Consider the following 13,707-nt stretch of genomic DNA (forward strand, 5'->3'; position numbering starts at 1 on the left):
TCTTCATCATTCAGTCTTTGTAGGTTGTGTGTTCCTAGGAATTTATCCATTTCTTCTACTATATCCAGTTGGTGGATCTGCAGTTGGTCATAGTATTCTTATAAGTCTTGTTATTTCTGTGACATCAGTTGTAATGTTCCCCTCATTTCTGAGTTCAGTTATTTGAATCTTCTCTTTTTTCCAAAATATATCTAAGGGTTGTCAATTTTGTTGATCTTGTTAAAAAAAAAAACAACTCTTAGTTTTATTGTTTTTTTTTTGCGGTACGTGGGCCTCTCACTGTTGTGGCCTCTCCCATTGCGGAGCACAGGCTCCGGACGCGCAGGCTCAGCAGCCATGGCTCACGGGCCTAGCTGCTCTGCGGCATGTGGGATCTTCCCGGACCAGGGCACGAACCCATGTCCCCTGCATCGGCAGGCGGACTCTCAATCACTGCGCCACCAGGGAAGCCCTTATTGGTTTTTTTTCCTATTTTTCTATTCTCTATTTCATTTATCTCTGCTCTTTAGTCTTTATTATTTCCTCCTTCCTGCTAGCTTTGGGTTTAGTTTGTTCTTTTTATAGTTCCTTTAGGTGTAAAGTTAGGTTGTTGATTTGTGATCTTTCTTCATTTTTTTAAAAATATTTTTAAAACATTATTTTATTTTTGGCTTGTTGGGTCTTCATTGTTGCATGTGGGCTTTCTCTAGTTGCGGTGAGTGGGGACTACTCTTCGTTGTGGTGTGCGGGCTTCTCATTGTGGTGGCTTCTTTTGTTGCAGAGCATGGGCTGTAGGCATGTGGGCTCAGTAGTTGTGGCTCGTAGGCTCTAGAGCACAGGCTAAGTAGTTGTGACACATGGACTTAGTTGCTCTGCGGCCTGTGGGATCTTCCTGGACCAGGGCTCAAACCTGTGTCCTCTGCATTGGCAGGCGGATTCTTAACCACTGCACCACCAAGGAAATCCAGATCTTTCTTCTTCTTTAATGTAAGTTTTTATAACTATCAACTTAACTTTTAGCCCTGCTTGCACTTCATTCCATACGTTTTGATATGCTGTGTTTTTGTTTTCATTTGTCTCAAGGTATTTTCTAATTTCTTTGTGATTTCCTTTTTGACCCATTGGTTGTTTTAAGTGTGTTGTTTAATTTCCACATATTTGTGGGTTTTCCAGTTTTCTTTCTGCTACTGATTTCTAGTTTCTATAGTGATTGAAAAACATACTTTCTATAATTTCAGTCTTTTAAAATATGTTAAGACACTTGTTTTGTGTTCTTGTACGTGATCTTTCCTGGAGAATGTTCTATGTATACTTGAGAAGATTGTATATTCTACTGTTGCTGGATGGAGTGTTCAGTATATGCCTTTTTGGTCCAGTGTTGTTTGTTCTATCCATTCTTGAAAGTGGAGTATAGAAGTCTCCTGTTATTATGTTGCTGTTTTTCTCTTCAATTCTGTCAGTGTTTCCTTCCTAGATTTAGGAGCTCTGATATTTGGTACATGCATATTTATAATTGTTATATTTTCTTGGTGAATTGACCCTTTTATCATCAAGTAATATTCTTTGTCTCTTCTAATAATTTTTTTTAAGTTATTTATTCGGCTGCATCGGGTCTTCATCGAGGCACGCAGAATCTTCATTGCAGCGCTCGCTGTGGCGTGTGGGGTCTTTGTTGTGGCACGCGGGCTTTTCTCTAGTTGTGCTGTGCAGGTTTTCTCTTCTCTAGTTGTGGCGTGGGCTCCAGGGCACGTGGGCTCTGTAGTTTGCAGCATGCAGGCTCTAGTTGAGGTGCGTGAGCTCAGTAGTTGTGGCACGTGGGCTTAGTTGCCCTGCGGCATGTGGGATCTTAGTTCCCCGGCCAGGGATCGAACCTGTGTCCCCTGCCTTGGAAGACAGATTCTTCACCACTGGACCACCAAGGAAGTCCCTCTTCTAATAACTTTTGACTTAAAGTCTATTTTGTCTAATCTTAGTATAGCCACAACTCTCATGTTATTTAATCCTCGCTGAAGCTCTGAGCCATTAGTGTCCCAACAGGGACAGGACACTATTTCAGATAGGGAAATTGAAGCACTAGCTTTTCCCAGATTCTGTAAAAAGTTATGTTGGAACCCAAACCAAGAGGCCCCCCTTCTCCTAGTTTCCAACTAAAATTTGTATAATGTTTCTACCCTATTTGCCCAGCTTTTGAATTGTAGACTGCAATTGTTTTTCAAGCAATTATCTATATGTTTGTGGCCTGATCAGTTCTCTAATAGCCATTGCCTGCATGTTGTTTTGGATTTTTTAAACTTTCTAGTTCATTCCTTGGAAAAAGCTGTATCACCGATACCTGATGAATGAAGAGCAAGCTGTCAGCAAAGTGGATGGCATCCTCTCGAGCTATGGCATAGAGAAGGAGTCAGACCTGTGTGTGCTGAACCTCATCCGGTGAGTCCCCGTTTCCTGGGAGGAAGTCAGTTTCCAAAGTCCTTTCCCAGAAATCAGCACTTACTGGATCACCTTTCCCATGGACGCTGCTGTGAATGTCTTACAGCTACACAGCCACCACTAAGTGCTCCCCGAGTGTGGACCCTGGACGGGCGTTGTGGAGTCTGAGGGATCACCTCCTCCTCCCCGAGGCAGAGGCCTGCGTGCGCCAACACCTCCCCGATCTCTACGCTGCCCCTGCCGTACGTGAAGAGGCTGCAGGGAGGGGAGGGTTGGGGAGGTGACACCTTTTCTCTTTGGAAGAAAGTGTATTGGTGATCAAATTTGGTTGAAGGTTATTTTAGATTTATTTTCAAAATCTTCCTTCAGCCTTTGCTTTGAAGCCTTAATCTTGTCATTGGTCCCATAGAGAAATAAAAGGCTACATTGTTATAGATTCTTTAATTTGGAAGGAATTTTAAAAAGTATTTCATCCAATTTCCCATTCTGTTGAGCGGTTCCAACAGAGGATGGTCATCTAGCCTCTACACACTTTGATTAGTAAGGGCTTCTTTACAAGGCAGCCCATTGTATTGTTGACACCTTGGGTTATTTGAAAGAACCAGAGAAAAGAAGGATTTTGTACTGACGCACAGTGAGTTAATGAGAAGCTGGAAATAGTCTCCAGTTTCCTGTGTCTTGTGGCTTCTCATCTGGATAGCGATTCTTCTTAAATTTTGTTTTGGAAGCCACATGCAACCTCAGCCTCATTCTGCAGCCAGTCGAGGGTTGGAAATCCAGCCATGTGCATTTCTCAGTCCATCTTTAGTGAAGTGATTGTCGATGGAGTGAGATTTGTTTCCCAGTATGGTTGTAGTGAAAGGTGTGTGGAACTTTGCTTTTGTGGATGCATTTTTAACAGGGAGGCTTGCAGTAAAGTTAAGAATGATAGTTATATACTTATATGTCTATTATTATTATTTTTATTTGGTTGTGCTGGGTCTTAGTTGCAGCAGGCGGGCTCCTTAGTTGCGGCTTGCTGGCTCCTTAGTTGTGGCTTGCGAACTCTTAGTTGAGGCCTGCATGTGGGATCTAGTTCCTTGATCAGGGATCGAACCCAGGCCCTCTGCATTGGGAGCGTGGAGTCTTGACCACTGAGCCACCAGGGAAGTCCCTATATGTCTGTTATTGATATTTCCATGTTAGTGAACATTTTCTTAGACATTAATAAATGGAGCATACTGTCTCCATAATAATAAATTTTCAATAATTTAATATTTAGTTAACTTAATATTTAATAAGTATTAAATAATAACATAAATACTAAATTAACATCTTAATGCCATTGAATTGTCAGTCTTGATTTCCCCCTAAAGACTGCTGTCTTCTTTTGTATCCCCCAGTTTTTGTGCCTCCCAGATGGGCACCCATTTAATAGTGAGCTTGTTTGAGTTGCGTGTCTGGACCTCAGAGCTCACACTGACCTGGTGCGGGTGGGGTGGGCTGGTGAGGAGGCGGGAGGATCACGTCTGTGCAGCGTCTTGCGTTAAGTACTTTATAAATGTTATTTAATCAAAGAAAACTTAAGAACTCAAACCCAAAAATGATGAGAAAGAAGGAATCCAGGGTAAAAGGAGACATGCCTGGTGTTTCCCAAATGTCATTCAAGAAGTTTGCGCTCCGTTTAGATGGTCTGAGGAAGGTACACGAACCCCAAACCTGGCTTTCTTCACCGGCTGTCCCATGTGATTCTTACCGGTTGTGTTTTGGGTCTCGTCTCCTGTCCTGTCCACCTCCCTCCTCAGGGTGTCAACGTGTGGGCCTTGGTGGCGGCCATCATCCTCCTGTCCAGCAGCGTCAATGACATCCAGCAGCTGCTCTTCTGCCTCCGGCGGCCCAGCTCCACAGTGACCATGCCAGACATCACCGAGACTCTGTACTGCATTGCCGTGTTGCTCTACGCCATGAGGGAGAAAGGGATCAACATCAGCAACCGGTAACTGGCCCCCGCCCTGCCCCTTCCCCGCGTTACTGCTGGGCGAGCCCCACCACCCACTGCTCCGCCAGGTTCTCCGTGAGGTTTGAGTGCAGTGATGCAGGCAGGCGGGCTCTGTGAACGTGAGGTGCCGTGGGGTCGTACACCATCCCCAAGATAGTGTTTACCTACAGGGCTGTTGAGCCTGGAGTGGACGGAGCCTTCTGTGTTCATACGTGGCTACATTTTGTTCCCCAAAGAGCACATCCTGGTCTGTCTCCTTTGCCTCTGCCCATCGCAGCCAGGCATCTCTCCCAGAACCGTGCTCTCCAAATATTTACCTCCAACAGTGCAGGTAAATATAGCTCAGCTCTAGGTATATTTAAACCCTTTTCTTCCCTTTTTTTCATAAAATGGTGGTACATATTTTATTTTTAGCAATGATTAGGAGTCTAAAAAACATCTGAGGAAAAATAAGATACAGGTCATGACTGAATTTGAAAATCTCTAATCTGCTTTTTTCCTGTTAGGATTCACTACAACATTTTCTATTGCCTGTATCTTCAGGAGAATTCCTGTGCTCAGGCCACAGAAGTCAAAGAGGAACCATCGGTCTGGCCAGGGTATGTCTGTAAGGGGGTGTGTGTGTGGACGTCTTTGATTCCTGACTCTCGTACTTGAAGAGGAAAAGGTGTTTTGTTTTAACCACTTTATTGAGTTATAATTTACATTAAATAAAATTCACCCATTTTAATTGTATAATTCAATAATTTTTAGTAGATTTACTGAGTGTGCAACTAACATCATAACCTAGTTTTAGAACAATTTAATCACTCTAAGGGGGGGCGGCCCTCCCCTTTTTTCTGGTTAAATTTTATTTGTCCCATTTGGTTTCCTGTTGCATTTTTGACAGTCTATCACCTGATCTTTTCAATTCCTTATTCTTTTCCTGATTTCTCTTCTGTAATGATTATAGCAAGAAAACAACCATCCAGCTGACACATGAACAACAGCTGATCCTAAGCCATAAGATGGAACCTCTCCAGGTGGTAAAAATTATGGCATTTGCAGGTAAGGGGGCTGCCATTCCTGGAATGCCTCTTACCACCTTACCCACCACCTGCCAGAATATCTTTACCTTAATCTATTATTGAACTGCTGCAATTAAATCATCTAAAAAGCAGTTGCCAAGGAATAAGTGCTTTTTCTTACCACTCCAGGGGGCATCCACACTGGGCTTCCTGCTGAACAAATGGTCCATAGGAGTTTGTTTGTGGGGTAGATGCCACTGGGATTGATCCAGCCTATTATGTATCATCATATCTGCTCAGACACTGATTGCTTATGGGGCGGTAGGTCATGTGAATCCCTTGTTCAGACAGTGTCAGGAGCTCCTTGATTTCTATAGGGTGAAGTCTGGAAGGGCCTCCTACCTTTTGGTTCTAACATACATTACTCAGTCAGCTAATTGTGCTTCCTGGCTCTTAAAGTACTTGGTTGCTCTTTGAACCTTTGCTCATACTATTTTCTGTACCTGGAATGCCTTCCCGCTTCTTTTCTGCCTAAATATCGTACTAAAAACAACAGCCACTTTATCAAATGTCTGCCCTGTGCTAATCCTAACATTCTGTGAGGTTGGTTTATTTATTTATTTTTTGGCTGCACTGCGTGGCATGCAGGATCCTAATTCCCCAGGGATTGAACCCATGCCCTCTGCGGTGGAAGTGTGGATGGCCAGGGAATTTCTGGTTCATTTTATGTATGAGGTTTTAAAGCTCAGGGAAATTAAAATGATGTGGTCCAGATTAAATGAGCAAATACGTGGTGGAGGTGGAATTCAAAGCTGGATCTATTTCTCTCCAGAAACGTGCCTTTTCGCCTGCCCTCCCCGTCCCCTACTTCCTCTATCTCTCTGCCATCTGACGTTGACCCCCGTCACTTCTGTGTCTTCTTGGTGGAGGCTTCCTCAGCCCTTTGAGATCTCCGTGATTCTGAACTCTCACTGTGACTAATCTGTATTAACTGTTTGGTGCCTGATTACATAGGAAGAATAGCCAACACACACCTTCTGTAAACACCTCCACACTATGTCATTGATCTGTTGATCTTCAAACAGCCCTGGTAGGTAGGAAAGGAGGTGCTATTTATCTTCTTTCATAGGCGAGATTTTCTTTTTTGTTTCCAGATCCATATTCTTTTTCACTCTACTGTGTTATCATTATTCTCTTTTTTTTTTGTTCCAATTGTTCCAACTGTGTTGGTGTTTTATTCCCAACTCGATTGTAATGCAGGAACCTTGCTTTGTGTTTGTGACATGCCTAGTGTAGGGCTGAATGTGCAGTAGGTGCTCAGGAAATACCTGTTCAGTGGGTGACAGTTGACTAACTGAATAACTGAATGAAAGGCGGGGAGGAGGGGTAGATAGGATAGTTCAGAACAGGTTGGAAGGATCCTTGAATCTCATTTTCATGCTCTTGCTGTCGAAGCATGAATGGTGCCTAGGCCAGCATAGCTACTGTTTATGAGTTCCTCTGCTGGGTACCTGGGTAATTATCCTGCACACCCTATGAGGTCAGTGTTACCCACACAGGCTGAGGAACAGACTGAAGTGGCCCCTTTAGAGCTGCAGGGTCTGCTACCCCAACCCAGGTGGCTCTGTCTTGAGTCTGCTGCTCCCTTCACAGCACTGTTTTTAGTTTTCATCAGTACTGGAGAACTTGCCACTGTCTGGTCCCAGACAAGCGGGGAGATAGGCATGGGTGGGACCCGATTATAGCGTCTGTGGGAACCGTTATTCCTGGTCAGAGGGTCACCTCCCTTGCTCTTGGCTTCCTCAGGTACTGGGAAGACCTCCACCCTGGTCAAGTACGCTGAGAAGTGGTCTGAGAGCAGGTTTCTGTACGTGACCTTCAACAAGAGCATCGCCAAGCAGGCCGAGCTCGTCTTCCCCAGCAATGTCATCTGCAAGACCTTCCACTCCATGGCCTACGGGCACATCGGGCGCAAGTGAGCATCATGGTGCCACTGTTGCCATTACGTCCAGTCACTGCTCTCACGTTGCAGTCAGTACACCACAGTGACTCGGAGAAAACTTAGTGCTTTGTCTTCACTTACAGGCAGGGAATATGGCCATAGATTGAGTAATTTTTACTTCACCCCATAGAGATATATTGCTACTGAGGGAAGCTTAACACTATCTCACTGAGGGAGGCATTTTCATGTCTTGAACTGAGGCACAGAAGGTCAGAGTGACTTGCCTAAAGTTCAGGGCATCACCAGTCTGGTTGACCCATTCAGGCTTTCCTCAGAAGCTGGAGGGGAGAAGACGGGGCTGAGGGGCACTTGTTCCAGGCACCCAGGGCCTCTGAGCCATGTCCCCTTGGACGAGAAAGCTTCAGGGAGCTTCGAGGGTCCCCCCCTGGGGCCTCCTGGAGTCTGGTCCACACCTTGGAACAGTGGTATCTGCTGTGAGCCACTTCGTCTCCTGGGTTATTAGATGTGAATTCTGGAAAGCGTAACGGAGCCCTTTCCAATCCTACGAGGACCTCACTCAGCTCCTCAGGCTTTTTTTTGTCACCTGTATGTGCCACTTCCAGTGACCTGGTGGTGTCATTGGAGAGAAGGGGGCAGACCTGGGGGAGACACTAAATCGCGAGTTGCCACAAAAGCCAGCCCGGTGCCTTTGGGACGTGCATTGCAGGTACCAATTGAAGAAGAAGTTGAATCTCTTCAAGTTAACCCCCTTCATGGTCAACTCTGTCCTCGCTGAAGGGAAGGGTGGCTTCATAAGGGCCAAGCTAGTATGTAAGACTCTGGAAAACTTCTTTGCCTCGGCTGACGACGAGCTGACGATTGACCACGTGCCCATCTGGTGTAAGAACAGCCAGGGACAGAGAGTCATGGTTGAGCAGAGCGAGAAGCTGGTGAGTGTCTCAGTCCCTTTGGAGTTAGGGCTCGGGAGGAACAAGGGCTCAACACGGTGCCAGCTTGTACTGGTCTTTGATGTCTTTAGAGCTGCTGTCAGGAGGTAGAGGTGGAGGGGAGACCCTAGGCCAGTTGTGCTGGCTGCGAAGTGTACAGGGTTTTCTGTGAAGAGCACTCATCTTGCTTAGTCCTCAGCCTGGTCCTCCATTTCACAGATGGGGCTCCTGCCCAGGGTTTATAAGAGCTCGTCGTGGGGTCTGCTGGTCCAGGGTCTAAAGATGTGATTCTCTTTTCTGATTTTTATCAAGTCTTTTCAGTCATTGACCACACTTTTTATGAATTAACTGTCGGTCATAAATCTAGAGGAATCATCCAGCCTTTCTTGGTTCATCAGATGCTCTGCTCCCTGAGCGATGCTCTACCTCTGGGTGTGGTCCAGCCCCTGGCTTTTGCCCATCTGGGCGCCTGACGTTGACATGAGGCCCTCGTGGAGCCGGGGGAGGCCAGGGGGTGGCTGCCGTTCACCGTGAGCTGGGGCCTTTGCTTTGACCCCTGCACATGGACATGAACTCCTGATTTCAGGGTCATGACCTTCACATCACCGTGTCACTTGCTTTCTAGAACGGTGTCCTCGAAGCGAGCCGACTTTGGGACAACATGCGGAAGCTGGGCGAGTGCAAGGAGGAGGCTTACCATATGACGCACGACGGTACGCACGCGCCCAGTCCTGAGCCCCGCCGTGGACCCGCCTCATTCCGATTTCTGACTCTTCTGCCCCTTCTTGTAGGCTACTTGAAACTCTGGCAGCTCAGCAAGCCTCTGCTGGCCTCTTTTGACGCCATCTTTGTGGACGAGGCCCAGGACTGTACCCCAGGTGATAAACCATTCAGGACACCAGTAGTCCCAAACACATAGCAACAGTGTTGTGAATGTGTAAGAGGACACGTGTGTGCATAAGTCGATGATTCTTGTCTGTCATGAGGAGGAGCGTGTGACGCTTAGTCATTCAGAAACCCTTTGCTGTCTGACTGTGGATTTCAGCACTTGTCTCTCCACCCCCACCCCTCACCCAAAGGAGACTTAATTTTCTCTAAATGTTTTGCTTGCGTTATTCTTAAAATATTGGCTGAGCCTAGGTCACCACATGATTGGGTTGAGACTCATGTGGAGGGGGAAAAGGTAGTCAATTTAGAGTGAACAATTTATGTTGTGTATTTTTCCAGTGGCTGATAGAAAATAGTGTGACTTGGTCATTTTGGGGCCTTAAATTATAATATCAGAGAAGATAACTTGCCTCATTTTATATTTGCCTATGTGGTTTCTTATACTCAATAATTTGTTCAGGAGTAAAAATAATCTGCATTCGTAGGGTTAGAAGCTGTTTCTTTTGTTTGTTATAAAATCATTTCTTTGGACTGAGTGCACCTATGCTGGAGGGAAAGATAACTGTTGTCCAGTGTGCAAGCGTTTTCATCCTTTTCTGTCTTAAGTTTGGTTTCTTTTTGCTCTGTGGGTTGGTGTCGCTTCAGAGCCCTTACTTTCCATCTTCTTGGTCGCAGCGATCATGAACATAGTTCTGTCTCAGCCATGTGGGAAAATCTTCGTGGGGGACCCACACCAACAGATCTATACCTTCCGAGGTGCAGTCAACGCTCTGTTCACAGTCCCTCACACGCACGTCTTCTATCTCACACAGGTAAGCGCTGTCTTTTCTTCCCAGTCCCCAGACGCGTATATACACGCAAGCCTTGTGGCTCCCCACCCTGGTTCTCCGGTGTTGACTACGTGCCAGGCCCCGTGTAAGGCTTTTCATGAGGCTCACTGTGTGTAGCAAATCCGTGCCTCTAAGCAGTGGCTCTCCATGGTTCTCAGGGGGTCTGCAAAGTCAAAACTGTTTTCATAATAGTTATCTGCCTCTTGCACTATGTTGACATTTGCACTGATGATGCAAAGTCAGTGGTGAGACTGTGGCTGAGAATCTCGGCTTTGGCACCAGCCGGTCCTAGCAGTTGCCTTATTCTTCACTGCAAGGCACTGAGTCAAAAAAGAAAGTAGGCAGTTCACTAAGAACATACTTTGTTTTTAAGAGTACTATTTTTTTTAATATTTATATTTATTTATTATCTTCATTGTAGCACACAGGATCTTCTGGTTGCAGCATGCAAACTCTTAGTTGTGGCATGCATATGGGATCTAGTTCCCTGACCAGGGATCGAACCTGGGCCCCCTGCATTGGGGGCGCAGAGTCTTACCCACTGGACCACCAGGGAAGTCCCTACTAAGAACATCCTTGATGGCACAGGAAAAATGATTAATTTCATTACTGTAGACCCTTGAGTCCGTCTCTCTCACAGTCTGTGTGATGAAATGGGAAGTAGGATGAAGTCCTTCTGCCCCTGCAGTGTGCTGCTGTCTGACCAGGAGCACTTTTGTGATTGTGTTGTGAGCTCCACCACTGCTTCTTTCGTTTGTGCTTGAACGAGCAGCTGACAGACCAATTCTGGTTATTCAGACTTGGGGATTTGGCATTTTCTCAAAAACGCATGCTATGAGCTGTGACTTCAAGGAAAACAACTGACATATGTATTGCCGAAGATAAACTTGCTTTCAAGTGAAATCCAGATTTTGGAAACCTTGTTTCCAGCATGAGCATGGCAACTCCTGGGGCCTTGATTATCTGGAAAAGCTGTTACATGTTCCTCCCCTTTTCAGCACTCATCTTTGTGAGGCTGTCACACCAGGCTGGATGCAGACAGAGCTCTGAGATTCGGCTGTCTTAAGCTGGGCACTAAAAACATTGCAAAAATGTAAAAACAGTGCCACTCTTCTCTCTAACTTATGTTTTGGAAAATACCATTTAAAAATTTTTTTTTTTATTTTTTGGCTGCGTCGGGTCTTGTTGCTGCGCGTGGGCTTTCTCTGGTTGCGGTGAGTGGGGGCTACTCTTTGTTGCGGTGTGCAGGCTTCTTATTGCGGTGGCTTCTCTTGTTGTGGAGCACGGGCTCTAGGCATGCGGGCTTCAGTAGTTGCAGCATGAGGGCTCAGTAGTTGCGGCGTGTGGGCTCTAGGGCACCGCCGTGGGCTCAGTAGTTGTGGCTCTCAGGCTCTAGAGTGCAGGCTCAGTAGTTGTGGCGCATGGGCTTAGTTGCTCCATGGCATGTGGATCTTCCCGGACCAGGGCTTGAACCCGTGTCCCCTGCATTAACGGGTGGATTCTTAACCACTGTGCCACCAGGGAAGTCCTGAAAAATACCGTTTTAAAAATATGTTCTGTATGTTATCATGTAATGGGGTTATTGTTATATTGAAATGCACTACAGTTGCTAATGTGGTAATTGTAGGTAGGTACAGCTCACGTAAATGATAAGCATCTTCGGGTGCTCACTAATTTTTTAAAGTATGAGGAGTCCTGAGACTAAAAGGTGTGAAAACCACTGCTTTTAAGAACCTCACTTCTAGTAAGAGGATGTGAGACTGCCAGCGAAAGTGCCAGCGTCATCTGAACTGTGTTCTGTTCTTTTCTAGGAGGCCCTGTAGCCCACTCAGTGACCTTATTTCCTGGAGTTTCCCTTGTTTGCTGTAGTGACTTAGGGTGGCGTCAACCCAGAGGAATTTTTTTTAATAGACGTTTTTTAGTTTCAGATATATAGAAGAGTTGAGAAGATAGTATGGAAAGTTCTTACACATCCTACATTCAGTTTCCTTTATTATTCACGTCTTATATTCGTGTGGTACATTTGCTACAGTTAATGAACTACCGTGGATACATTATTATAAACTAAAGTCCATCGTTTATTCAGATTTCCTTGGTTTTTTACCAAATGTCCTTTTTCTATTCCAGGATCTTATTCAGGTGACCCTATCTGCATTCAGTTGTCAAGTCTTCTTAGGCTCCTATTGGCTATGCTCTGTGGTTTCTCACGCTTGTCTTTTTTTTGGACCTTGAAGAGGACTGGTTAGGTGTTCTGTCGGATACCCCTCTGTTGGTGTTTGTCTGGTGGTTGCACTGATGTTTTGGGAGGAAGGCCTTGGAAGAAAAATTGCCATTTTCATTACAAGGTATTGGGGGCCCGTACTGTCAACATGGTTTATTTATTTATTTATTTATTTGAAAAATATTTATTTATTTGGTTGCACTGGGTCTTAGTTACGGCAGGCGGGCTCCTTAGTTGTGGCATGTGAACTCTCAGTTGGGGCATGCATATGGGATCTAGTTCCCCAACCAGGGATCGAACCTGGGCCCCCTGCCTTGGGAGTGTGTAGTCTTACCCACTGCGCCACCAGGGAAGTCCCGCATCAACATGATTTATAACTGATGATGTTGTCTTGGTCCCCTGGCTGAAGTGGTGCTTGGCAGTTCCCTTCACCATGAAGTGACTCCCCCCGCCACCCCTCCACACTGTGTGCCTTGGAAGGAAGTCATTGCCCTCAGTGCTCACTCGGGAACAAGAGTTGGAGTGTCTACATAGATTATTCAGAATTCTTCTGCAAAGGAGATTTTGTGTCTTCTCTTCCATTTATTTATTCGTTTATTTATTTGTGTCAGCATGGACTCGTGGATCTTTATAATTTGAGTTATGGCTCACTTAGAATAGTTCTATAGCAACAAAGTACTGTTTGTTGAAAGTCTTGCTTTCCTTAGGCTGTGTTATTGATATTCACCAAAGTACATAATACTTCATTACCTTAAGTTATAAGTGAATGGAAAAAGGCAATAAATACCACGAGTTTGGGCAAGAATGGTGTCTTTCCAGCTACAGTGGTCAAGGGATTAGTGTGTTGGGCTGCGTTTTGAAGTTACTGCCATGCAGCACGGCAGGGGGAGGGCAGGAAACGCTCAGGAAATGGTGATTAGTCCCGTGGCCGGTTATGTAGGGTTTGAATCGATGTTGAGGGAGCCTCAGGGGGCAGGGAGAGACCCCCTTCCTCCCTTAATTTTCTGTATAATATACGCTTCTTTGTTAGAGGCAGTTTGGAAAGAATGGTAGATTTGCTTAAAAGAAAAGTTTGCTGCTGGTCTCGGGGAACGAAGGGGCTTAAGGCTGTCCAGGCTGCAGGAGTCCTGAAAGTCCACACGTCACCTTTTCTTCATAGAGTGCTCGTCCTTTTTGTGGCGAGGCACGGGGCTTGATGAACACATGAGGGAAAGATTCAAGTGGCAGAGGGAAAGAGGCCAAGTTGGGGAGGCATGAGGTAGGGGTCTCTGAGCTGCGCTGGGAGCAGTGGTAAGAAAACGACTGTAGAAAACATGGTGGAAGATTGTCAAGGTTTGGATTTGGGGGCAAGAGATAAAGAAAAGCAGGTAACTCTCAGGTTTCAAGATAGAAAATGCTATTCTGAAAACTTAGAACGGTGATTCTTTGCTTGCCAAGCTCCTGTTCTGTGTAAGTCAGTTTACAGTAGGGAATTTCCAAGTACCC

General features: G+C 45.6%; 1 protein-coding gene across 2 annotated transcripts in view; it reads left to right on the plus strand.

The window, feature by feature from the left end:
• The window catches only part of FBH1 (F-box DNA helicase 1), a 46,605-nt gene that overhangs the window by 14,725 nt on the left and 18,173 nt on the right, over positions 1-13,707 (plus strand). For both annotated transcript variants that reach the window (XM_082649266.1, XM_082649265.1), the window contains exons 4-13: positions 2,279-2,409; positions 2,516-2,651; positions 4,194-4,384; positions 4,894-4,986; positions 5,340-5,434; positions 7,201-7,369; positions 8,064-8,286; positions 8,909-8,996; positions 9,075-9,161; positions 9,847-9,983. In XM_082649266.1, coding sequence (XP_082505392.1) covers positions 2,279-2,409; positions 2,516-2,651; positions 4,194-4,384; positions 4,894-4,986; positions 5,340-5,434; positions 7,201-7,369; positions 8,064-8,286; positions 8,909-8,996; positions 9,075-9,161; positions 9,847-9,983 — 1,350 coding nt within the window. The remainder of the gene's footprint in view (positions 1-2,278; positions 2,410-2,515; positions 2,652-4,193; positions 4,385-4,893; positions 4,987-5,339; positions 5,435-7,200; positions 7,370-8,063; positions 8,287-8,908; positions 8,997-9,074; positions 9,162-9,846; positions 9,984-13,707) is intronic.

The sequence above is a fragment of the Grampus griseus genome (genome assembly GCF_964374135.1).
Source record: "Grampus griseus genome assembly, chromosome: 2".
NCBI classification, from domain to species: domain Eukaryota; kingdom Metazoa; phylum Chordata; class Mammalia; order Artiodactyla; family Delphinidae; genus Grampus; species Grampus griseus.